The sequence below is a fragment of the Phodopus roborovskii genome, unplaced genomic scaffold, assembly GCF_943737965.1.
Source record: "Phodopus roborovskii unplaced genomic scaffold, PHOROB, whole genome shotgun sequence".
Taxonomy (NCBI): Eukaryota; Metazoa; Chordata; class Mammalia; order Rodentia; family Cricetidae; genus Phodopus; species Phodopus roborovskii.
This window is the reverse complement of record NW_026126638.1, coordinates 8,472,095-8,499,054: the sequence shown is the minus strand read 5'-3', so window position 1 is coordinate 8,499,054 and position 26,960 is coordinate 8,472,095. Positions and strand designations below refer to the sequence as shown.

Below are 26,960 nucleotides of genomic sequence, written 5' to 3'. Positions count from 1 at the left end.
ACACACCAATGAAATAACTGGGCCAGAATTTCAATAGCGATGAGCTTGGGAAAATCCAGTCCAATTAATTTGCATATATGAATAATCACTTCCTCGACTAAAATGGGGTTCTGTAAGGACAAAGCTGTCATATAGGGTTCTATCCTGGTACACTGAAGTCAATAAATATGCAGCCAGCAAATCATCAGATGGGCAAACCCAGCTGCCATTATGCACCTTCAGAGAGTCATCTCCAAACAGTTGGCTCCTTGGATCGGGAAGGTCAGTAAGGTCATAGAGGCAGGGCTGTGGAGACACACCTGGGTTATTTGGGGTGACACAACTTCACCAGTATACACCAGGGACCCAAAGGTTCAGTTTGCCTTTGTTTTTATTTTCTGTACACTCCCTGCAATGTCCTCAGCTTCTCCCTCTATTAAATATTAACAAACAACATTGTGATGTGTACTCCATACCACACGCGTCATTTCTAACAATTACTAACATACTTATTCCTCTAACAAAGGTATTCTTTCATCGGTATTATTCCTTTAGTGTTTATTTATTTACCTGGTGGTTTTGTTGTTGTTTGTTTTTGCTTTGGGGAAACAAAGTCACATTCTGTAGCCCAGACTGACCTCAGACTTTCAGCAATCCTCCTGCCTCGGCTTCTGGAATGCTGGGATTACAAACCTTACTATAGGAGCTTGCTTTTAACTGTCGTAACTGGATCCAGTAGCAAAAACTGCTCTCTGTCAGCGTGAAGTCTGTTGCCTACTTCACAATGTCACCTAGGGCACCCTGGACCAACTCACAATGTTACTGTGAGCCCTGCCCAGAAATAGGGTCGCAATAGGGAGTCAGGAATAGATGTGCTTCGAGCCCAGTGTGAATCAGCTCCGGCAAATGAAGCCAAGGCCTGAGAGTGTTGAGCTCCGAGCTCTGGAGGTTAGACTGTCTGGCACAAGAGGCCCTGGTTCCTGACGGATGAGGGACCCAAGAAGACAGAAGACCACGGAATCTGATCTGTATGTAGGCAGAGGCATGCGACTCAAAGCTGCCTGGGGTACCTCATCTACTACCACAGGGGCCAAGGCCACCTTGAACTGATTCCTTAGCCCTGAGCCCCAACCCGAAGGAGGTGACCAGAGAAAGCAGCGCAGCCCCTGAACTTCCTAAAAGCGCAGTTGAGACTTTCCCGGCCCAGCCCACAGGTGACTAGAGGGTCAGACCAGACGGAAAGGATCCGCCTATCCCAGCCTGGGGCTCAGAACGGCGAAGGCTGGTTCCCAAGGCCACGTGAAGAGCCCAAACAGGCAAAACTAATGCCAGAAGAAAGTTAAGATCGCCGGGACCTCTGCAACGCGGCTCTCCACTGCCACCCCCAAGTGCGGCTTTTGCAACAGCTGTCACCGCCGGTGCCAGCGGGACCTAATCCAGCCCGGCAGAGGTCACAGCGGAGGAGCGATGTCCCACCGCAGTCCTGGCAGGAGCCTAGGGCCGCCAGCGCCGCTGCTGCTGCTGCTGCTGCTGCCGCCGTTGCTGCTGCAGCTCTCTTGGGCAGCCGCTGCCGTTCAGTCTAGCACAGAAGGTGAGCAGAACCAGCCGCCGCCCCGTTCCCCCCACCCCGCCCCCCCAGCGCGCACCCGCTGCTGGCCAGACTTCCTGCAAGTTTTCAGCTAGGGGCATCTAGGGTTTCACTTCTTGGTGGGGAATCTGGTGGGTTGCGCTCCAGCCCTGACATAGATCAGCCAGAGATGAAATTTAAAGAGGAAACTAGGGGTCTGGCAACTTTAAAAGTTTTGGCCTGAATTCTTGGCACAGCCAGGGCAGATCCAAAGGGCTCCCGGTCAAAAAGGTCCTTTGGATGAGTATGTTTACCAAGATCTTTCAGAGGTGGGATTTGAGGCGGGCCTATATTCTGCTTTTAAAGGCAGACAAGCGATTTTGGCTTAAGAGAAACTGGTTTGATATGGGACAGGGACAGAACAGAAGGGAGAGATGCTCTTTCCTCCAAATGGCCTCATAATCCAAAAAAAAAGGGGGGGTGGATAAAAAAAGTCTCCATTCTACAGCCTGAAGAGCCGGGACTGGGAGGAAGTCGGGAATTTGCATAAAGATAAGACAGCTGGTTTGCCAAAGGGCACTGGTGTAACCCTTCCTGTCAGTAAGGCAGGTCTCAGCAGGCCTTCTCCAATCTTGCCCTTCCATTTGCAAGACGACAAAAATGAATTGTGGGTTATGCAGACTTGGAAGACTCCAAAAGTCAAATTCGGAGAGGATTGATTTGATTTCATGATCTTCTCTGCACTGACCTTGCCCAAGAATCGGGTGGGACTTGGGCAGGGTCTCTCTAACCAAAATCACTGTGATTCTTGTTGCCTTCCATCAACAAGGACCTGCACCCTGCGATTCTGAGGCGTTTGCTTTCAAACCAGGGCCAGCCATTCTTGTCTTGCGTCTTTCCAGTAAGCAGGGATCAGAGGCTCTGGTTCAGAATGCCTGGTGTCTACCCTGGTTTAGCTGTACATTCTTTGGCCTCCCCAACCACCATCACCACCACCACATCCACACAGACATACTACACACACACACACACACACACACACACACACACACACACACACACACACACCAACCACCCTTTTTAGTCCTGAGAAGTTGCGGGTTCCTTACTGAGGCCAGTGGTCCTGAAAGGCTCCTTCCTCTACGTGGGTTTGAGGATTGTTAAGGATACCTGCAGGAGCTATTTGAAACACATGTGATTTCCTTTGTTCCTCTTTATTTATCATCTGCTCACATTAATTAATGTCGGTTCTGTACTGGAGCTCCTCAACCTTCCTGGAGACTGCCTGAAATTTGAATCATAAAAATAAGGACTTTGCTATCTCCCCATGCTTCCTGACATACCTAGTTCAGTACTGTGAGCTTTGTCAGCCCTTGACCTATTTTTCCTGGGGAGAAGAGAACTAAATATGTATTCACCCCAGACAGGGCATCCCCTGAGCCATGTTATTGGTCCACTTCCTTTATTTTTTGAATTTGGGTTTCTTTTTATTCTAGAAATTGGTGAATTAATTTACCAATTAGCATACAGGTGACAGTATGACCTGCCCTTGAAGGCTAAAAAGCCCATACGTATTTTATATCCTTGTATGGTTTTACTGTGTGTGTTCAATACTTGGGGTTCAACCCAGGTCCCCATTAATGTTAAAACATTCCCTCTACCTTCGAGCCACCCCACCCCAACTCTTGCCATTCGAGAATAATCTTCCTAGTGGAATGAATGGCAAAGTCGGGTGGTCACTAGAGAGAGAGACGAGCCGACCTCCCTGAGACTCAGAATGTAGCACGTTCCTTGGTAAAACTAGTTCTTTGTCTGGCCATCAGTCTTGCAGGGTAGGACTCCAGAAGTCAATGCTTGCCAAATGTGATCAGATCTATGGGAGCCAGTTCACCCTGATACACACCCAAGTCTGTTCCCAGACTCATCGTTAATTATTCATTAGAAATATAACTGTCGGGCTGACTGGGTGCTCCTGTTTCAGGTATATTCTTCCTGCCACCAAGACACACGAGCAGATGTTGGGTTCTATGTCTGGGGGTCTGACTCAACCGTCCTCAGTCGGTCCTGGAATCAGCCTGTGGGCACACCTATCTGCGTAGCATTTGTCTGGCTGGGCCATCCAACTGAAAAGTAGGATCTGTTGGCTACGCATCAAAGCCTCACCAATGTACTCTTAATATCCTGGATGTCATTTCAGTCTCCTGAAGGTGTCATGGCTGACTATTGGTTGAGTCCAGTTTCAATGGATGCTTTCACTCTGAATTAACGACAGTGGCTCTCGTGGTTGCTCCATGGGCTTCTTTTTAGCATGGAAGCAATAGAAGTTCTTTATTTCCTTTTATTCTTTTAAAGACAGGGTGTCACTGTGTAGCCCTGGCTAGCCTCGAACTCACTGTGCAGACCAGGCTGACCCAGAACTCAGATCTCCCCTCCTCTGTCTCCTGAGTAGTGGACTTAAAGTCCTGAGCCACCACACTAGAATGGACTTCTTGTCCTTAAACTGTCCCAATGGCTCCTGTGTGCTGCATTTTTACCTTTAAAGTGTGGCTAATGAGTTATTGCTAGTGGGTTATTATGTTGCTTCTTTGTGCTAGGGCAAAAGAGGAACTTACTTAATATTGTTATAACAGAGATAGAGGTAGTGAAATTATGGGGAAATGTTTGTGTAAAACAAAACTTGTAACTCTGTGTCCACACTGTTCTAGAAGTCATGTGACATGTGCACGTCTTAATGGGAAAGTTGTAGAAAACTTTTGATTGACCTTTGATAGCAGAATAAACAAAATCCCCGAGAGACACTGTCCCGGCCTGACAGGCCTCCTCCAGCCTGGCAGGCGGGTGCTGCGGTGAGCACAACATGAAGGGTTGATTGGCTGTTTAAGTGTTATTCTCCTCTGAAAACTCAAGGGACCGACATCCTAGCTCATAATCTGAAGTCATGAATCAATATCCAGGGGCCAGTGAGATTGCTCAACCCGAAAGGCTCATAGGGCACGAGGCTGACCTGAGTTCCATCCCTGGGGCTCACATAAGGGTGGAAGGAGACATCTGACTCCACTCTCCACAGAGCTGTCCTCTGACCTCTACTGTGTGCCAAGACACGTGCACTCACGTGCATCAGTATACTGTGAATTCCATGTGAGTGTGTTCCCATGGGCGGCCTTCCAGTCTGGGCTCCAGTTTGGGATTTAGGTGGCCATGTAATCAAGAAAGAATTGTGCTAGGCCCGAGGGAGTGGATGTGATGATGGATGAGGCTCACCTCCCATGCTCAAGGAGCGTGTGATGGACATTATTGGACCAAATACAAGTATGTCTCTTAACAAGTGCTCCAAGTGAGCGGTGACTCAGAGTACCATATCTGCCAGGCATGGTGACACACACCTTAACCCAGGGCTCGGGAGGCAGGGAAAAGATGATCTCCACAAACTGAGGCCAGCCTGGGCTACACAGCAAATCTCAGGCCAGCCAGGGCTACATAGTGAGACACTTTCCCCAAAAGAGAATGTAGGGCTGGGGGGGTGCAGGGGTAACACAGGAGAAATCGGAATGAGGCCAAGTTGATGTTCAGGGGGTAAGGGCGATGGACCATTTGGATCTGAGAATTCTCCAGTTGTTTCCTGAATTGTGTTTTGTTTCTTAACTATTCTTCGGGGCCATTGATCGTTCGATCAGCGCCACACAGATGACCCCACTGTGCCTCACTTCAGCCCCTCTACCACAGGGGCATGCTTTCCACTCCAGAGCATCTCTGACCACAGACGTCAGCACAGGGGCCCTCAGAAGCCTTCCAGTGAGGGCGTTAACCCTAGGCAGGGCATCTCAAGGCCATGTAAGACAGCAACAGGCAAAGAAATGTGCCTTTTCCATCAATGTGTGCAGTTTTGTTTGTTTGGAGATGATATCTCACTATGGAGTCCAGCTAACCACAGACTCACAGCTATTCCCCTGCCTCGGGTCCCAAGAGCTGTGGTTATTACAGGAGTGAGCCACCGTGCCCTGCTGTCCCTCCCCCATCCTTGGGATGGAGTCTGCAGAAGTTTCTTCCGCACACTTCCTCAGCAGGGCCCGGTAAGATCACTCAGTCCACAGTTGGGAGACTCTCACTGGCTTCTCCCATGTCTTCTGTTCTCCAGGCCCCTCACTCTATTCCCAGGGTGAGCTTGCCCCAACAACCCTCCCCTGAGCCACAGATGTGGGCTTTGATGTCTGCACAGGGTCAAGCTGAACACCTACCATTATTTTGCCTGGACATTGCACAGCTCACAAATCAGCTACTTCCTTGGTGACCCTGATGAGGACTCAAGGCTAATCTAGAAGCCAGAGAGCGGTTTCCTGGGGGCTCTTGCAGGAGGAGAAGGTAGGAAGAGTGACCACACACAAGGTAGGAGCACCAGATAGAGGAAGGAAGTCTGAGGCACTCCAGTGAACCTGACCGCCACCCAACAGGGACAGAGTCAACCTTGTTATTGTTTTCTCTCACATAGCCTCCCCCCACCCCCAGACTCTTCTCTTTCTCCCTTTCTCGCTCTAAAAGATTGATCCAGAAGGCCAACACTGTCACCGAAGGTTAAAAGCCCTTCACTCTTCCACAAAATGAGATGCTAAGAAAGTTAGCCTCTAGATATGGGAGTGAGCCAGATGTGGTAGCTCACGCCTCTAGTACCAGCACTCAGGGAGCTGAGGCAGGAGTAAGTCATAGGTAAGTCAGCCCGGGCCACACGGTGAGTGAAGTTAGCAGGCGCTACAGAGGAAGATCCGGTCTTTAAAAAGCAAGTGGAGAGAGTGCATTTTGCAAGTGTGAAAGGTTAGGGTTTGTGTTGTTTGTTTTCTCAATTGAAAATAAGCTCCATAGAGAATAGTAAAGTGCACAAGAAATGTATTGAGGGCATTTGACGTTGGTTTCAGGAAAAATATGGAAGTCCCCCCCCCCCCCCAGCTTTACTAAGAAAAGAAAATACTCCCTGTAAGGCAACTTTTGTATTGCCTGACAGATGACCTGCAAGAGCCATTTTGAGTTTTGAGTGAGTTTATTAAGTGGTAAAAGGGTAAAAGTGGTAACACATCACCACATGGGGTGCCCAAGCCACCCTACAGGGACCACCTGGGGCAGCCCCGTGAAGGCGGCCAGCTAGAGCTCCCAGAAGAGTGCCAGGCAGACAGTGCCCACCGCTGAGGCCTCCATGCAAAAGGAGGAATAACTAACAGATGACATCATCAGCGTCCATGCTCGGGACTTGTGCAGAGACTAGCTGGGAAGTCGAGGCAGCACCTGGGGTTTACATTGGACTTTCTCTCTGTGGGTGAATATCCACGACCGAACTTCCAGCCCCCCTTTCTCACTGCAGGCACCTGTATGTCTTGGGACAAAGAACAGTGAAGTGACCTTGGTTGGATTCTGAGCTGTTCTGAAGAACACTGTTTTTTTATTCCTGTTTTTTTTTTTTTTTTTTTTTTTTTTTTTTTTGCTGTTCTCGGCTCTTCCAGCCCCTGTCACAGATGGTTTAGGGAACCTATCACCGAGACCTTGGAGGACTTTATGAGACAAACATGCTTGGTTCTGGAAAGAGGTCAGGCCAACCCCGATCCTAGGCTCAGCTCCTCAGTGAGTTAAGACTACACGGCAATTTAACAATATGACATACATTACAGTAGCATTTCAATGAGCTCAGATGTGAGTCGAGTATGTTGATTTTGAGGGTGTGCTACTAAACATGTCCGAATCTAATCTTTCATTCCCACAATTCTGAAGAGAACGCCAACACACCTAGCACTTGCCTCTTGGGCTAGATAGACAGAAGCAGAGCAGCAGCTGAGCCATCCCTCGGGCCTCTTATTTACGCTTGCAAACATAATTGCAAGATGTTAGGTCAACCTCTGTGAATGAACTAATGTTTGAATAAACCTGCTTTTCTTTAGAAGAACGAGCACAGAGCCCAGATTTGTATGGCCGAAGGGTCAGGAGTTCAAGGTCTTCCTGAGCTGTGCACAGAGTAGGGAGCCAGCCTGGGCTACATGAGACCCTGTCTCAAAATACTTAAGTAGGGCTGGCGAAATGGCTCAGCAGTTGAGAGCACTAGTTCCTGCAAAGGACTTGAGTTTGAGTCCCAGCACCTCTGGTGGAGGTTTGTTACCATCCTTAACTGCAGTTGAAGGGGACCCAACACCTTCTTCTGATCTCCAAAGGCACCAGGCATGGTACATAGTCATAAATGTGAGAAAAACACTCAAAATAAACCTTAAAAAAAATCACACAAACGAGAGTCCTCGAAGAAGCGTCATGTGGTGGGGGATGGCAGCGCTCAGCAGAGGTGGGCGGGCGTGACCTTCACTCTCAAGGAGCTGCTGAAGGCGAGGCTAGGGTGAGGAGGACACAGTATCTTCCCCCCCAGTTCACTTTCTCCAACATCTGCCCTGCTTAGAAATACTCAACAATAGACATGCATGATGAATTAACGTGCTAAGGGATTGATAGAAATCATAGGAAAGGTGAAGTCTATTGGTGTGGATCAAACACCTCAGATTTGGGGTTAGTTATGGATGCATGTCCTGTGGGCAGTAAGCTGTTTTGGGTGGATTCTCCTGAAGATGGGGCGTTGGTGTCTTCGTGTGGAGGTACGCTGGTGTCAGAGAAGTTGGCTTTTGTAGTCAGGGAAGTAGGTAGCTCCAGCAAGAGTGAACTGAACCAATGAATGCTTCCCTCAGTGTGCAGAGAAGGGCTTTGGAGAAAGATGCATATACTTGTGCTTAGAGGATAGAGCCAAAGGGGAAGAGACCTGTGGGCTTTTGTTTTATGGTTCCCATTTTTGTGATTTCTCCCAGCATCATTGTATGTGTGGGGAGGGAGGGTAAAGCCGGGCCTGCCCTGCTTCCTCATTTCTAGAGTGTGTACAGAGAGAAAGAAGCCAGGGTAGGGATCAACTATGGTTGGAGAACAGACTTTTTCTATTTGGGAAGGAATTCTTAAGTAAGATGTGTAGAGTTGTTAGATTACAGATGCTCAGCTTCTTTAACAGTTTTTTTTTTTTTTTTTGTCAAAATTAAGTAAGAGGGTGTGTGTGTGTCTCTGTGTGTGTCTGTGTGCTGTTGTTGTTGTTTTGAGACTGTTGTTTTGCTCTGTAGCCCTGGCCAGCCTGGAACTACAAGGCTGGTCTCAAACCTACAGTGATCCTCTACCTCCTGAGTGCTGGGATTACAGTCATATACAACCATGCCAGACACCTGCCAGGAACGTAATGCAAAAGTTCACTTCCATCCAAACTTCTGTAAAGGCCCTCTGCTTGCGTCTGACGACATATATTTGCAATTCCAGCAAATGGGATTCTAAGGCAGGAGGGTGGTGAGTTCTAGTCCATCCTGAGCTGCATAGTGAGTGTGGCTCAAACTGAATCAGCAACAACAGGACTCCCTCCCTTTCAGGACATAGGTCGGGTCAGTCTCAGCCTGTGACCCTGCTTTTCTTCCGGCATGGTGATTCTGACATATAGTCCAGGGTCCTAGCCAGGGCATGGTGCCACCGGTGGATGGGTCATCTCACTGCAGTTCATGAAATCAGAAAAATTTCCCGCAGGCAAGCTCAGAAACCCGTCTCCCGAGTGAGTCTAGATTCTGTCAAGCGGATAGTTAACGTTTACCACTACACAAATGCGCAATGCCACTTGAAAACTCCTTCCACAGCTGTTTACTGAGCACCTACTATGTGCTGGGTACTACATACGAGGAAAGAAACTGTCTGGATTTGAGGCTTTCACCATGTAGGATTAGGTGTCGGAGTGGGAACGATGGGTGCTGTGTGTGTGTGGGTGCATTGGTCCTGTGGGCACAGTGGCCCCTGTGTGTGTGTGTGTGTGTGTGTGTGTGTGTGTGTGGGTGCATTGGTCCTGTGGGCACAGTGGCCCCTGTGTGTGTGTGTGTGTGTGTGTGTGTGGGGGTGGGTGGGTGGGTGCATTGGTCCTGTGGGCACAGTGGCCCCTGTGTGTGTGTGTGTGGGTGGGTGTGGGTGGGTGGGTGGGTGCATTGGTCCTGTGGGCACAGTGGCCCCTGTGTGTGTGTGTGGGTGTGTGTGTGTGTGTGTGTGTGTGTGTGTGTGTGTGTGTGTGTGGGTGCATTGGTCCTGTGGGCACAGTGGCCCCTGTGTGTGTGGGTGCATTGGTCCTGTGGGCACAGTGGCCCCTGTGTGTGTGTGTGTGTGTGTGTGTGGGTGGGTGGGTGCATTGGTCCTGTGGGCACAGTGGCCCCTGTGTGTGTGGGGGGGTGCATTGGTCCTGTGGGCACAGTGGCCCCTGTGAGGCAGGATAGTTAACTGAGTCCTCACTAACCGTTTCTACACTGTTAGTCTGGTAGCAAGAGAAGGAATATCAGGAGGAAATAGTAGGCGCCTATCAGAAGGGCCTGCACAGTTCCTGGCAAGATGCAGAGCTGGATATGTGGTTTCTGGGTCCTGAAGTGCTTGGCACCAGGACAGGAAATGAATTGTGAGACCAAGAGGATGAACTGAAGAATTTATTTTTAAAGGTGTGTGTGTGTGTGTGGGTGGGTGGGTGGATGTGTGTTTATTTTGGGAATGCATCTCACTAAGCTGTACTCAACCTTCCAAATACTGGGAAGGCGGCAGGTGTGATCATGCCTGGCTTTAAATGGAAATCTTTGTCTCTCTCCCCTACTCTCTTGGTGTGTGTGTGTGTGTGTGTGTGTGTGTGTAAAGCCTGCAGTCAGCCTCAGGTGTCCCTTGGGATGCTGTCTACATTATTTATCTTACTACCCTGAGGCTAGCCTAGCCAATGAGCTCCGGACAACCAGTTCTGGGATTACGACACATTGTCACCACACCTGGCTTTTACTTAGGCTTGCTCAGCAAGTACTTCACTGACTGGGCCATATCCCCAGCCTGTGGGACAGAAATCGACAGAGACAAACACTGGGATGTCGGTTGCACAGGGGAGAGGCATGGACCGTAGTTGAGTGCGTCCCTCGTGGCTCCCTTTCCCTGCAGGCATCTACTATGCAACTGCATACTGGCTACCTGATTCAAAAACAGTGGAAGTCAAGAATGTCCTGGACAAGAGTGGAGATGCCTACGGCTTCTACAATGACTCCATTCAAACCACAGGCTGGAGTATCCTGGAGATCAGAGCTGGGTATGGCTCTCAGGACCTGAGCAATGAGATTATCATGTTTCTGGCTGGCTTCCTGGAGGGCTACCTCACGGCTCTGTAAGTATCCCATCCATTTGCTTTGTCCAGCAGTGGCTCCTGGACCCTGGAGTGATGTGTTAGGTGTGGGAGGTGGCTGGGGTGCACTTGAGAGTCTGTCAACACCCTGTGGCACCCATATTCACACCCACCCAGAACAGTCAAAGCACCCAGGTTGGGCATCCATTCATTCTTATAACACATCTTTCTTGAAATCTTCCACTTTCTTATTATTATTATTTAGGTGTGATGTGTGCGTCCGTGCGTCCGTGTGTGTGTGTGTGTGTGTGTGTGTGTGTGTGTGTGTGTGTGTACGTGCGCGCACACATTGGATTCCTTGGAGCTGGAGTTATAGGTGCTGGGAATTGAACTCAGTTCCTCTGTGTGACTAATATACTCTCTTGACCACTGAGCCATCTCCCCAGTCCTACCACCGTCTTTTTTAAGGCGAGGTCTCTTCACTGACCCTAGAGTTCGTCCTCATCATTTCCCCTACGCTGGCTGGCCAGCAAGCCCCCAGCATCCGCCTCTCTTCCTCTTCCCATCACTGGGGTTAGTCACATGCCACCACACGCAGCTTTTATGTTGTGTTCTGGGAACCAAACACAGGCTCTTTGGGAGAGTAGCCAGTGCCCTTAACTACTGAGCCATCTCTCTAGCTCCTGGAAAGATTTCCTAAATTTAAGGAGTGCATTTGTTTGATTTTAATTTTAAAGAATGGTGGCAGAGGTTTGCCTGGGGTGAACATTCTAGTTAGCCAGAGTTAGCCAGAAGAGTAAGTTACTGCAATTGTGAAGCCCAATAGGCACCGGAATGTAATGCATTTTACCTGTCCTTTCAGGCACATGTATGAACACTTTACGAACCTGTACCCACAGCTGATCAAGGACCCTTCCATCATGGATAAAGTGCAGGATTTCATGAAGTATGTATAAAAGTGTTCTCTTCTCATTGCTGGGGCTGCCCTGCAAACCCCTCCTTGCCCATTTCCTATGCTGTCTCTCAAGCAGAGCCTCTCCTGTTGGAGCAGGTCACATTTCTGTAGTGGAGTAAAACCTGTTGCAGTAATTTCAGCTCTTTTAGAGGTCATGTTGAATATCACATTATCAGTAGCTGAAATAGCTAGAAGCCATCTGCAGTGACTAACAGACAACGCCATATCCCCGAAGCCTCCCAAATGGATGTCCCTCACTTTCTTTCTAGGCCTCTTTCTGCTTCCTTAAGGAGTTTCTCTCTTATGCACCTTGCAGTTAAGTCTATCTGGGTGTTAGGGAACATGTCCCTAACCTGGAAGGTGGGATGACGTACAAGGATGTAGGCCAGACTGACCTCAAATTCACAATCCCCCTACCTCAGCCTCTGGAGTACAGAAATTACCCATGTTCCCAGTTCTAAAGTCAGACTTCTGGGGGTATTTCAATTTTACTTAAATATTAAATCAGTGGTCTGGCAGGAGAGTTATCTGGGGTCACAAAGGTTCTTGTGTAGTCTGTGGAATCACATATTAAACACACCATCTGTGAAAGGCTAAGATCAGGCAAGATTATGAGGCTGGATGGCCTGGGGTGTGCATTGGATGATCTTAACAGAGACACCCCCAAACAAACCAGAAATAGCTTTCTGTGTGAAAATTATGTCAGATCATTAAATCAGCCTATAGAACTAAAAGACATAAAAATGAAAGTACTATTAAAAATGAAATATTTGAGCTGGGCAGTGCCTTTAATCCCAGCATTCGGGAGGCAGAGGTAGGGGGATCTCTGTGAGTTCGAGGACAGCCTGGTCTACAGAGTGAGTTCTAGGGCAGGCTCCAAAGCTACAGAGGAACCCTGTCTCAAAAAACCAATAACAACAACAACAATCATATTTTAAAAATCGGAGCAAGGTGGCTCCCCAGTTAAGAACGCTTGCTGCTCCTGTAGATACCCTGGGTTAAGTTCCCAGAGCCCACTTGGTAGCTCCAGTTCCAGGGAGCTCTTCTGGCCTCTGCAGGCCCATAGACATATGTATAACTAGAAAACAATATCTTTCTTTTCTGAGAATGCTGGAACAGAAATGTTGAGGCAAATACCAACCTGAGATGGAGAGATGTGGGAGAGATGCAGAACCACACTTAAACGCCCTTGTCCTCAGAGTGTCTAACTTCAGTTCTACACACAAAAGTCGAGCAAAGCAGCCTGTCTTTCCTTATCTCCAAAGCAGTATGCTTTAGAGACTGCATAGTGACAGTCTGCACTTGGTTTTACAGGACAGCATCGCATGCCTTGTCCCCTAGATAAGGTCCCAAGAGTCAACATCCTGAGGTGAAAGTAGAAACAGCTAATGTGTGCTGAAACCACCTAAGTGGTGACTTAATAAAAGTTAGAGTTTAATTACACCAGCGTGTGCAGATGTGTGACTTCTAGACCCTGGTTTGATTTGGCTTTGAGTGAGCCTGCATGGAGATCTGTGTTCAAATCTAATTTCTCCCCCAGGAAGCAAGATCTGTGGACACGGCAAAATATCAAACAACACAAAAGCAACCCGTTTTGGAGACACATTGGCTATGTTATGGCCCAGATGGACGGGCTTTATATTGGAGCGTTGAAAAGGGCTTCAATGGAAAATATTAAGGTAGGGCTTCTCAAAGGTGCCCCAGAGTTTGTATGGCCTGAGTGGTGAAAAAGGGTATTTTAATCCAAGGCTAAGGCACTTATTACCTAGCATATCCGGGGTTCTATACCAAATGCCGTAAACAAAACAAAATAAAAATGTCTGAATCTATTTGCCCTTCTTCCAGAAATCCATTTAAATAAATCCAACTGACAAAACAATCAAACAAGCCAAATGTCAAGAGTACATGGCCAACCTGGGCTACTTAGTTGCTCCCAAGCTAGATGGGGCTACATAGTGAGGCTCTATCTCAACAAAGAAGAAGAAGAAAAAAAAAGCATTCCAAGTTAGTAGCAGATCAAAGTGGAACCAGGATATACATTCCTCACAGACAAAACACTGTTAAATCTATCACACTGTGACATCTGATTGACCAACACAATGTTTTGGTTCTAAACATAGTTTGTTTTTATTTTTTATTTTTCCAGCCTTTTCTATACACAGCTCATGGTGAGGTTTAAGAGCTAGTTACAAATGCAAAGGCTTTTTAGTTAACTTGATGGGTGTTTTAGTGTTTTAGATTACCTTCCTAGTAAGACAAAAATGTCTTAGTTTATAAATTCTGATTGCCACACCCAGCTATAATCACATAAACACATAAATGTGCAAAGCTATGTATATTCATTCTGAAAAGAAATTAAGAAACCTGGAAGTGCCTAAGGCACCAGCTGACATAGTTCCAAACATTATCGATATTTTGTTCCCATGGGGTAATATGTAGTGTGTGTGTGTGTGCACATAAGGCAAAATATTTGAAAAAATTTCACCAAAATGATGTTCATAAATGTTAATCATAGGAGATCACCCTTGCTCACAAATTAGAAACACAATGTAAAAAGCTGGGCATGATGGCACATGCCTAAAACTCAAGTCCTTGGGGTGTGGAGGTGGGAGGATCAGGAGTTCAAAGCCATGTTCTGGTTAGTTTTAACTGCCAACACAACTAAGAGTCACCAGGGAAGAGACTCTTGAGGGATAGTCTGGATCAGGCTGGCCTCTGGCCTGCCTGTGGGGGATTGTATTGATGGTCAGTTGAGATGGGGAAAACCCACCCTGAATGTGGGCAGTACCATTTGATGTGCTGTGCCCTGTGCTGTATAAGGTAGAGAGTACTAGCTGAGTAGGAAGTACACAAGCCAGGATGCATTTGTTCTCTCCGCTCTCGGCTGGGAAGTGTCTTGACCTCCCTTAGATGACCAGCTGTGACCTGGACTTGTGTGCCACGTAAATCCCTTCCTCCCCTGAGCGGCTTCTTATCCAGATAGTTTATCCCGTCAACAGAAATGAAACTACAGCAGCCATTTCCAGCTGTCTAGGGAATTAGAGGCCAGCCTGGGATACACGAGACAGTATATGTGCTGGTAGTTTTATGTGAACTTGACACAGGCGAGAGTCACCTGGGGGGAACCTTAACTGGAAAAGATCCCTAAGATCTGTCTGTAGCCAAGCCTGTAGGGCATTTTCTTAATTAGTGATTGATGGCAGAGGGCTCAGACCACCCTAGGCTGGCGGTACTGGGTTCTATAAGAAAGCAGGTTGAGCAAGCCATGAGGAGCAAATCAGCAAGCAGCACCCTCCATGGCCTCTGCATCAGCTCCCGCCTCCAGATCCCTGTCCTATGTGAGTCCTTGCCTTAACTTCCTTCAGTGATGGACTACGGATGTGGAAATGAAAGCCGCATGAACCCTTTTCTCCCGCATGGCATGGTGTTTTCATCTCAGCAATAATAACCCCAACTCTATAAGAAAGAGAGAAAGGAAGAAAAAGGAAGGGCAGGAAGAAGGAAGAAAACTAGAAACCATGCTGATGAATAGTTCCTCAGCAGTCTGATGTTGACAAGGGCACGGTCCTAAAACACAGGTTAGAATTTGTGTACTTTGTATGGAAATCAGGTATGCATGTGTCCTTTGACCGGGCAAGCTGCCTTCTATGGCGGCAAGTGCACAATGAGGCAGGTGTGCAGAGCAGCTCATTACAGGTCCGGAATCACAGCAGGACATCAAAACTCTGCAAATGTGGAGAGGGCCGACCAGTACACTTGAAGATCTGACAAACCCAGGGTCTGCTTGGGAAAAGCCTTGAGATCTGCTACTAAGTATAAAATCAGGGAAGATAGAGCATGCTGCCTTCTGAGGAAGATAAAGATGGATGGAAGGGTAGAGATTTACATAGATGATAGGTAGATCGATGATAGATAGACGATAAAGATTCTTCTGAGTAAGAATAAATAATGTCTAGTGAGAGGGTTAGGAATAAAATCTCTTGTTGCCAACTTGATGATCTGGGTTCAATAACTATGTCTACTCACTATAGTGGAAGGAGAGAAACACACACACACACACACACACCTTCCACTCCCTAAACACACAAAACTATAAAAATATAACTTAAACATTTTTAAAGAATAAAATGCTAGGGGTCTGCAGAGGTGGCTCAGCAGTTAAGAGCACTGGCTGCTCTTGCAGAAGCCATGGGTTCAATCCCCTATACCCACAATTGAGTTCACAGCATGAGTAACTCCAGTTCTAGAGGGTCTTGCGCCCTCTTCTTGTCTCCTTGGGTACTGCATGCACATAGTGCACAGCCACAGATGCAGACTAAACATCTATGCACATAAAGCAAACATAAACCTTTTAAAAAGAAAAAGAATAAAACCTGAAACTAAAGATAAAATCACCTATAAAAGAAGGAAGGAAAGAGTAAGAGAAGGAACGGAGGCAGCATCTCCTTGAATGGAACTTGCTTTGTAGACCCGACCTCAAAACTCACACTGGTCCTAATTATAAAACACAATTTAATGACAAGGAAGAGCAATCTCTTTCCTTAAAAAGGGGGAATGATGCAAACATATCTAACCTTTACATTTACTTCTTGTTTTACTCCTTTGAGATTATAGTATAATTGTGCCATTCCCCCTTTCCTCTGTCTAAACCCTCTCTCACACCCCTCCTTGCTCTCTTTCAAATTTGTGACCTCTCTTTTCATTAACTGTTGTTACATGCATGCATGTAACATATGCATAGATATCCCTACATACATAAGCACAGCCTGCTCGGTCCACCTACAGCACTTGTCTGTTTCAGGGCTGACCGTGGGCTCCCCTGCCCCCTGGGAAAGGTTGTTTCCCCCACTCCCAGCATATCCAGTTGCCTGTGTCCTTTAGTAGGGCGGAGGCTCTGAGGTCTTTCCCCATCTACTTCTACCCTTGGCATCCTTATTCAACTCATGCTTGGGAAGTCATGTTGGTGAGACCATGGGTGCAAGCTTCTGACATTCCTAGGAGAAACAATGTCACAGAAAACTCCATGCTTTTCTGGCTCTTACAGTCTTTACATCCGTTCCCCAGCACTGTTTCCTGAGCCTTAGGCACAGGAGTGTTTTGTAGATGCATCCCTTGGGACTGGGCTCCACGGCTCTATGTTCTGATTGGCTGTGGTTGATGTTACAAAGGGAAGTTTCCTTGACGATGGGTGAGAACTACACTTAAGCTTAACAAAACACTAAACTTTTAGCAAAAAGAAACTAACAGGAGAATTTAATTGTGTGTGGTGGTCCATTCCTATAGTTGTGGTGTCTTATCACAGCCATAGAAAAGTAACCAAGACAGCTTATGAATGTTTTACACACACACACATACACACGCACACGCACATACACTATGGAGATAACTCAGTGGACAAAGTGTTTGCTGTGTAATCCTGAGGACCTGAGTTCAGATCTCAGCATCCATGGGCTGAAGCCTCAGCACTGGGATGTTACTATTGATATCTGGGGAGTAGCAAGTCACTATGCTCCCGAGAACCCACAGAGCACCGGCCCCTCCCTGAAATAGTCTCCCTGCCCCAGATAGAATACTGCTGCACCCAAGGGAGTCCTGCCGAGAAACACCAACAGAAGCTCTGTTTGTTGTCTTCACCAAGGGCTTTCGCTTCCAGAATCTGTCCTGGCAGGACATGTTAACTTTGCTTCTCAATTATAAAGCCAGAACATTCATTTGTGAATTACAGTAACACAAAGTACACCTTTCACACTGTACAGCCTCCACATAATAATATAACGGAGCCTGGACAACAGAGAAGGTCAACGATGACATGTCATAAATCAGTGCTCATTGCTGTTGTGTGTCTTTTCACAGCCCATGACAATGTCCCAAATTCAGTTCCTGAATGCTGTTGGCGACCTGCTGGACCTCATCCCCTCTCTATCTCCCACAAAAGACAGCAGCATGAAGGTGTTTAAGAGATGGGACATGGGCCACTGTTCTGCTCTTATTAAGGTAAGACCCATAGCTCCTGTCTTCCCACCCACACAGACTTTTATTAGTATGTACTAATTATAATCTATAACCAGTTTCGCTAATCACATATTCAACACATATTTTTCTGTATGTCTGTCACCCAAGTACAGCAAACCTCTCCTCACCCCTGCGTGGCTGTGGACCACTGCATAGATCCTCTGTGATATTTAAGAACTAGGAGGAAGTCAGGTGGAGGGATGAGACATGATATTACCTGTTTCTACCACAATTCTGCCTGTGCCATTCCTACCTTCCAGATGTTTCTCTTTTACACTTTAGAAGGACAGTCTGTGTCACATACATTGAATGTTAATGTTGGATTCCCTTGGTCTTATTTTCCAATAACAAAGAAACCAAAAACAGCAGACATCACTCAGCAGGAAAAAAAGTCTCTTGCTGCCGAGCCCGATGGCCTGAGTTCAATACCTGAGACCCACATGTTGGAAGGAGAGAACTGACTCCCACAAATTGTCCTCTGACCTCCACATGTATGCCACGGCGCACTCAAACCCGCAGGAGTACATACGCAACACGCCCACACCAGTGAATAGATGTATTTTTAAGGAGACGGCCCCATAAATATGTCAACACAATCTGTGAGGGCCACCATGTGCTTTATGCACACGGTTACCATAAGCCTGCGCTGCTAACTATGGTTTTGACTGCAGGTCCTTCCTGGGTTTGAGAACATCTATTTTGCCCACTCGAGCTGGTACACATACGCAGCCATGCTGAGGGTCTACAAACACTGGGACTTCAACATCAAGGACAAAGACACCAGCAGCAGCCGCCTCTCTTTCAGCAGCTACCCAGGTAAATGAATTTAGTGCGAGCTCTGAGGGCCTTTTCGAAATAAAACTTTGATGATTTGAAGTTAGCTGGAAGGAGGGGCAGAATGTCCACCGCTGGGGTACAGTCGGATTTTTAGAGTGTGGTTTGAAGAAATAAAGTTGCCTTGTGTACTAGGATGACGTACGCGGGTTTACAGAGCTGCCAAGGGCTTTACAAATGTAAGTAGATGCGTCCTAATTTATCTGAATTGCCAAGAGAACACTCACATGTCTGCTTCCCAGGCTGTGTGGCGCTAGCAGAGGAACTCAGTCAGCAAGTCCTGCCTTCGGCATCTCCATTTCCCGAGTTCACAGTAGTGTGCCCAGTACTCCACCTGGAATGTGACCCTTAGTACATAGCTAATGGATGACTGCATGCGTAGACTCTTAGCCTTTGCACAGCAGTCCAGAAAGGCAGGAATTACAGGAATTACGGTATCACTGGACACCATAGGTTCTCTTAGTTACTTTTTCTGTTGCTGCAATAAAATGTCCAAACAGAAGAAACGTAAGGGAGAAAAGGTTTATGTTGGCCGACAGTTAAGGGTGTAGTCTGTCATGGCATGGACCTCCTAGAGGCAAGAGCTTGAGGCAGCTGGTCGTGTATCTTCCGTCAGGAAGCAGAAAGAGATGGACACTCCCATTCAGCCCTCTTTCCTGTTTATCCCGTCCAGGACCCAAGTCCATGGGAAAGGGGGCACTTGAGTTTAGGGTGGGTCTTCCTACCCCCACTAACCTAGTAAAATAATCCTGCACAGGCTTAGCCAGAGCTAATCTAGGTAATTCCTCACAGCTGTGCCCAGAGGCTTGCCTTCCGGGTGACTGAAGATGCTGTCAAGTTGACGATCAACATTAACCATGACAGCTCTAGAAAGTTTTGGGTTTTTTGTTTGCTTGTTTGCTTGTTTGCTTGCTTGCTTGCTTATGTGCTTGTGTGTGGGGGCTTGGTTTTCCAAGACAGGGTTTCTCTGTGTAGACCTAGATGTTCTAGAACTCACTTTGTAAACCAGGCTGGCCTTGAACCTCACAGAAATCCGCCTGCCTCTGCCTCCTGGGTGCTGCGATTAAAGGCCTGCACCACCGCTGCTGCCCAGCCAGCTGTAGAAGTTTAATAAACATTAGAAGTAGCCCAACGAGGGAGAGCACCGTATCTGCTTGGTAGGGAGAGATCAGTTTACCCTGGAGATGAGTTGTGGCTAGAATTAGAACAGTGGACAGGGACAGGAGGTCTCTGGGAGGAGGGCTAGCGAATGCCAATGCCTAGGGGACACAGTTGGGGACTGTCAGTGAGCGAAGGCAAGGGGAGACAAAACAGAGAGGGCACCTAAGACTACATAGTGAAACCCTTTATCAAGATAGACAGCGGGAAGGAGGAGGGAGGGAGGGGGAGGGAGGGAGGGAGGGGAGGGAGAGAGGGAAAGGCAGGAGGAGGGAGGGAGGAGGAGGGAGAGAGGGGGAGGGAGGGAGGGAGGGGGAGGGAGAGAAGGAGGAGGGAGGGAGGGGGAGGGAGAGAAGGAGGAGGGAGGGAGGGGGAGGGAGAAAAGGAGGAAAGAGGGAAGGGGAAGGAGGGAGGGAGGGGGAGGGAGGGAGGCAGGAGGGAGGGAGGGGGAGGGAGGGAGGGGGAGGGAGGGAGAGGAGGGAGATGAAAGAAATGAAGGAAGAGAGAGAGGAAGGAAGGAAGAGGAAGAAAGGGAAAGAAGAAAGGAATGAAGGATAGATACACAGCTAATGAGATGGCTAGTTGGCAAAGGAGCCTGCTGCCAAGCCTAAGAACCTGAATTTGATTCCCAGGACCCTCATGGTAGAAGGAGAGAACTAACTTCTTCAAATTATCCTATGACCTCCACACACCATATGTTATATGCTCCCACATACGGTAAATTACGTTAAATGTTTTTAAAAGAATACGTAAGTCAATACAGATAGAGACGCTTATAAATCAACCGAAACTCCAAAGGCAACAGAAGTCTTTTGGAGGCAAAGTCTTGCTGTGTGGCCAGTCTGTCTGTCCTCCAGACCTCTGCCCCGACTCCCTAGCCATTACCCCTTCCCCTTGCGCCACCACACCCAGGACAGTGGGCATTTTCATCCTGCAGGCATTTTTTCCAGGAGCCTACAGAGCAGTGTAACCCATATTTCCTCTAACAGACAGCTGTTTTCAGTAGGGACTCGAAGACTGAACTGCAGACAGCTGTTGATTAAGGGATCGGCCATGCTGGATTTATACAGTAGATGTGGAGCCTAGCTTTGACTTGGAGCTCGCACCATGGGGTCTGGTTTTCTTCTCCTCTATGGAGAAGCGCCATGGTGGCCGGCTGGAAGAGAAGTAGGGTGTCAGTTTGGGGTTGAAGGGCTGTGATCTAGAAGCTCTTCACAACCTGAGTGAGGGTGTTAAGATTCCCTCAGTCAATAGTTCCGTGCAACATGTCACACTTTTGAAATTTACGAACAGTAGCTCTTACATGTTCTTCCCATGTACACACACAAAAAGGTGGCTGTGTGAGCTCATGGAGGTGCCGTTTGGCTATTATACATATGCATTCTGTATAGATTACTTAGTGGTTAGAGCACTCACTGGTTTTGTGGGGACCCAGGTTCAAGTCCTAGTACCTGCACTTGAAACTGTCACTTCAGCTTGGGGGATATAGTGCCCTCTGGCCTCTGCACCTGTACGCGAGTGCTACATATAAACTCATGAAGGCACACACACAGAAAAAAAAAGATATTTTTTAAAGCATGTTAAGCCTTGAATATATACAGGCTTGATTTGTCAAGAATGCCATAGTAAAACTTGAAGGTGGAGATTAATTAGGATATAAGCAAGCGACCTAAGGTGATAATAGTTCAGATATTTATATTAAAATTAAACAAAAGCAATATAAAATTTTAAAAACTCCTGAGTCAGAACACAGCATGCATGGAAAGGACAATCTGGGCCCCTCCTCCTGCGGATCGGCCATGTTGGACATTTCATATGTTCATTGCACAATGCCCTATGCTCCTGACCTGGGGTTTAAGTAGCTGCTGGATGACATGGAGCTAGGTACGGTAACTCATCTGCAATCTCGGCACTGAAAAAGCAGAGGCAGGAGGATTGCTGTGAGTTTAAGGCCGGCCTAGGCTGTGTAGTGAAACTCAAGATGGGAAGGAAGGTGGAGAGGGAAAGAAAGAGAGGGAGGAGAGGGGAGGGGAGGGAGGGGAAAAGATCACTATGAGAAAGTCGAGATTCTGCCGTGATGTGGTATGTAGTTCTCTCTCTCATGGAATCCTGACATGTGGGAAAATGAGACCGAGGATCAGAAGTTGGAGGATACCTCTGTTCACAGTGCAACCCAGCCTCAGACAACTATTAGCAATCATTTTCCTTCAAGTTTCCAGGCTTGAACGCCTGGTAAGCTGCGCCCAGCGCTCCTGCCCTACTGTTTTAATGTTATGAGCTTGAGTTTTTCTCAACAACAGCAGCAAAGCAGGGCTAACATAATGCCACACATCAGAGTGCATTTATTCATCACTGGTTTTCTATTAAATTGTTTTTATTTTTATTTAATAATTATTATTACATTTTTGGCAAAATATTTATGATAAGGAGCTGGAGAGGTGGCTCGGCAGTTAGCACTTGCTCTTGCAAAGGCCCTGAGCTTGATCTCCAGCACACACAGGGTGGTCCACAGCATCTGTGCCACCCATCCCAGGGAATCCAATGTCCTCTTCTGCCCTTTCCGGCCCCGGGCACACATATGCATATCCACATAGAACAATAAAATAAATCTTAAAAAAAAATTATGATGGAGAGCAACAAAGACACAATGTTAAATAGTACAAAATGTGCATTCAGGTGACGCAAAGATGAAATTAAAATAAAAAATACAAAGACAGCGACAAGCAGTGGACTCGACAGAGGTACTCGCTACCAAACCTCAGGACCTGAGAGAGCTTCATCCTCAGGACCCACGAGGTGGAAAATAAAGTAGCTCTTCCTTTAATTTTAATGTTATGTGTATGTAACACCTGTGTATGGGCAGAAGAGGATGTCAGAGACCCTGGCACTGGACTTGTAGGTGATGGTTGTGAGCCACTGTATCTGATCGGAACTGAACTGGGGTCCTCTACAAAAAGCAACGATTGGTCTCAACCACTGAGACCTCTCCAGCCCCTTACATATTTTTTAATAAAATAAAATGTGAATTGAAGCACAAAAGACAAGCTAAATTAGCCATGCCCTGGGGAGAAGTCAGCAGGACAATGCTGTATGGGAACAAATGTTGCACAGGGTGAGAGGGCGCGTAGGTGAGGCCAGGAAGAAGGGGGCGGGGTCAGTGCAGGACCCTTAAGACGACAGCTAAGAGTGACAGACAAGCACAGAGCTTCACTCCAAAACATGTAGCTCGTCCTCTCAAGGAGAACTAGAGAGCTAACGTGAAACACAGAAAGCCGTGCAGCCTTCCAGGGAGCCGAAACCACACTGATGCTTTACAGTGACCAGTCTATGTACAGGTAGACACAGATGTCCATCTTCCAGAAGGACACGGAATATCAAAAGTGCTGTCACTCATCATGGCGTTACCAATGCCCTTTGTCCTAGCTAGCCAGAATCCTGTCAATTGAGAGAGAGAGAGAGAGAGAGAGAGAGAGAGAGAGAGAGAGAGAGAGGAGAGAGAGAAGAGAAGCTAGAGAAAAGGATCCATAGGTGGGTAGTAAGGGCCCGTATGAGTTCCTCTCTGCACACAGGTGCCTGTGCTAGCCCAGCCAGTCATGGCCAATAGAAGGAGATATAGACATTTCCTAGAAAGGTTGTTTCTATGCTAGACACCAATCAGGGATATATGATGTCTGGCATGATCTACCTGTCTGGTCACAGGGTGATGGAGGGAGACTTAGATGATTTTAAGGGCGGCATTTCAAAGTCAAGTAGGTGTGTGTATGGGTGGGGTGGGTCTTCAGCCCAGAGCTAAGGTTAGTGTTTAGGTCAGCAGTATTGGACGGCACACTTTGCTATACCTTCAGCTTTCTCAGGACATTGAACAGTAACCACTACAGGCCATCATAGCAAATTAATGACATGGCTAATAATTACTGGAATCATTTCTTCAAGGGTTAGTACCTAGACGACATCTGAAGCTGGGTGTAGTGGTGTTTACCTATCGTCTCAGCACTTGGGAGTTGGAAGCAACAGGCTTAGGAGTTCAAGGCAGCCTGGGGCTACAGGGGACCTTGTCACAAAAACAAAACAAGATCAACCAGGTAGATGTAAACACTGGGCTCATCGCAACTGACCTTCTCCTTGACTTGAGCATATGCATTCATTGACATATATGGGTGATGTTTTGTAGTTTTACACAGAGCACTAATCAGTTTTCTATCACTATAATGAAAAAGCTGTCAAGGCATGGTTACACACAGTGTCAGCAAAGGCTTGGCTCTGGCTAAATTACATGATGTGTAAAGCCACTGCATCTCGGGCCAGTAGCAGGGAGGAGGGAGGACAGCCCTTAGTCCTTCCCAAGGGAACCGTGAGAGACATTGTCAGCTTGGCCACTGTGACAAGGCTCTCTTGCCAGGCCCTGCCTCACAAAAGTGCTCCTGTCCCCCAGTAGCAACAGAAAGACCCCAATCTTAGTAGATCCTTGAGGGACTCTAAACCATAATGAAACTTGGGCATATATTTTAATTAAATTCATTCTTCAATGAGCTTTGGTGCTACTGTAATCAAAATGAATTTTTTATTCCTATTCCCAACTGTTGTTCATCCGGTGTGTGTGTGTGTGTGTGTGTGTGTGTGTGTGTGTGTGTGTGTGTGTGTGTTAGTAAGTCACTGCTACATAATAGAGTCCTAACACAGTACTAGCACTAACACAGCTTAACACAGTACTAGACACTTAGTATCTCAGGGCTTTTCTGGACAAGCAGCTCAGATAGGCACAGCCAGGAACGAAATAAATGTCTGGGCTTCAGCTAGAAGGCAAAAGACTGAGGGCCTGGGGCTGGGGACACTGGTGGCTGAACCGAAGTCTGGGGATTCCCAAGGGCACTCACGGGGCTTGTAGGGTGGCTGGCACTCCTTCCTCTCCGGGTAGGCTCTCCTCGGGAGTGACAGGGTGCTTGGTTTCTCCTAAATCAAGTGACAGCAGGCGAAGGAGCTAGCCTGCCTATTGTGACCTAGCTTGGAAGTCACACACGACCTCTTCTGCCACATTCTATCTATTAGAAGTGAGGCGCTAGGGCCAGCTTACACTAAAAGGCAAGAAACTAAGACCTAACTTTTGAAGCAAACAACAAAACAAAACAAACAAACAAACAAACAAACAAAAAACAGTATTTGTGGACAGTTCAAGGCTGCCACTGCACCGTGCATTGAGATGGCTGCAGAGAAGACTGAGTTTGAAGCCAACCTGGGCTACATAGTGAGACTCTGTCTCAAAAAACCAAAAGCAAACAAAACACTATGTAGATAGTGATTTTGTTTTAATTTGGTTTTTGAGCCAGGGTTTCATTATGTAGCCCTGGCTGGCCTGACACTTGCTATGTAGACCAGGCTGGCCTCACTCACAGATACGCACCTGCCTTCACCTCTAGAGTGCAGGGATTAAAGCACCTGCCTCAGACGATGTGTCTCATTGTTACTTCCCAGAGACCCATCAGGGATATTGACTGGGGGGCTAGGACTCCTCACCCTTCAGTGTTAGGGTTCACAATGCTGTACATAATGGACTGGGAAAGGGGCCTCATTCTTACCTGGGGTTGGGAAAAAATTCATTTCTTCCCACATTTGGCCATTTTCTGGAACCTTCATAGTGATGCTGATGCGAAATAGCATATAGGCACACGCCTCTGATTCCAGCACCCAGGAGGCCAAGGCCAGCCAATCTCTTTGGTTGGAGGCCAGCCTGGTCTGCAGAGAGTTCCTGGATAGCTAGAGCTTCATGTAAGGAGAACGAGAAAGGAAAAATGGTATGGATGGCACCTGTCACGCACTGTGAGAACGAGACCACACTCAAAGTTAATTGCTATAAAGCTTGTTTGTGTTCATCTGGAGTGAAAAAGGAAAACAATTTTTTTCCTTTTTAAAATTCCCTACTATGGGCCCATGACTGTTATGCCGATAAACGTTTGTCTCATACAGATTTATCTTTTAATTTCTACCAAAAAAACAAAAAACACTGACATTTTATTTGATTCTTCAAAGACAGAAACAGGTTGAGAGAAGTTAAATAGGTCACACGGAGAGGTCAAAGTCACACAGCAACATGGCTGAGACCTGGGTTAAAACACAGTACATCTGCCTGTAAATGCCCATGCCTCTTTCCTGAAATTGCTCAATTCGCATTGAACGGACATTGAACAGGTTATGAGAAAGGGAACCACAAACCCAGCCTGCAGGTTTGAGGAGCATTTGCTTGGGGACAAAAGCTGGCACCCATCCAAAGTGTCTTTAATTGAATCCAATAATGATGATTCCCATGAGACTGAGGCTTCAAGCTTAATTACCTGTAATGGAGGCTTTCTAGAACATTCTGAGTGTGTGTCACCAATTATGCATGTGCTCTTACAAGACATTGTGTCTGGGGATCCCGTCTCCACCCAGAAACACACATATACAAACCTCTTAAATGTAATTGCCCCTAAAAGTTTTGGGGGGAATGTGCTGGAAGTCCACACACAGTGTCACTGGAGGGAATGCATTAAGTGCCACAGTGACTGTGTGGTGTCAGAGGACAACGTGGTGGGAGGGATCCCAGGGATCAAACCTGGGCTTGTGTAGCACTCCTACCCACTGAGCCTTCTGGGCTGGGCCGAAAAGATTCCTTTCTTATTCCCAGACAGGGGTGTTTAGAATTGCTCCTGGGTGATGCTAACATGCCGGGACCAAGGCCCATCCTTTGACGCCAGTAGTCTGTGTGGTCCCAAAACACAAACTTTGCAATAGACACACATGAAGATGAAAGCTGAGGCTCCGAGCCCTGGGAGGCATTAGTCAGTCTCCGAGGTCCATAATGTGGTCACTTCCCTAGGTTATAAAGTTGTCTGGTTAATAAACGCGTCCTGTGAACATTTTAAGGCACCATAATTACTTTCACTAATTTCGTGTTACCTCTTTGATCTGGGAGACTCTGTCGTAAAAGTAAAATCTATACAAATAGTTCACGAGCTCACACAGGCCGAAATCCCTGCCCTCTGTTCCAGAAGGTTTGAAGCTAGAGATGGGAAGGAAGAAGGAAGAGTCAAAGCAGGACACTCACTGGTTGCAAAGGATTACAGGCAGATTTTGTAGTGCTTAATTCCAGTTTTCTTAGATTCCCTTTTACCTCTTTTGGCACCATCCCAGGACAGGACATCTTCTGTGGGTCACACCTGTCTTCGTCAACCTCCTCTGCCTAGCTCAGAGAGCACCCTCCCTCCAGGCCTCCCAGGATCCCCCTATATTCTCCATCCTCTTCCTGATGAACT

General features: G+C 47.2%; 1 protein-coding gene across 1 annotated transcript in view; it reads left to right on the top strand.

Moving 5' to 3' along the window:
- The first annotated feature begins 928 nt into the window (after nucleotides 1-928).
- Plbd1 (phospholipase B domain containing 1) overlaps nucleotides 929-26,960 on the top strand; it is a 38,586-nt gene continuing 12,554 nt past the window's right edge. Inside the window, exons 1-6 of the mRNA XM_051173150.1 lie at nucleotides 929-1,570; nucleotides 10,538-10,757; nucleotides 11,578-11,661; nucleotides 13,211-13,349; nucleotides 17,524-17,664; nucleotides 18,354-18,498. Of these exons, the coding sequence (XP_051029107.1) occupies nucleotides 1,447-1,570; nucleotides 10,538-10,757; nucleotides 11,578-11,661; nucleotides 13,211-13,349; nucleotides 17,524-17,664; nucleotides 18,354-18,498 (853 nt within the window). The 5' untranslated portion in view covers nucleotides 929-1,446. The remainder of the gene's footprint in view (nucleotides 1,571-10,537; nucleotides 10,758-11,577; nucleotides 11,662-13,210; nucleotides 13,350-17,523; nucleotides 17,665-18,353; nucleotides 18,499-26,960) is intronic.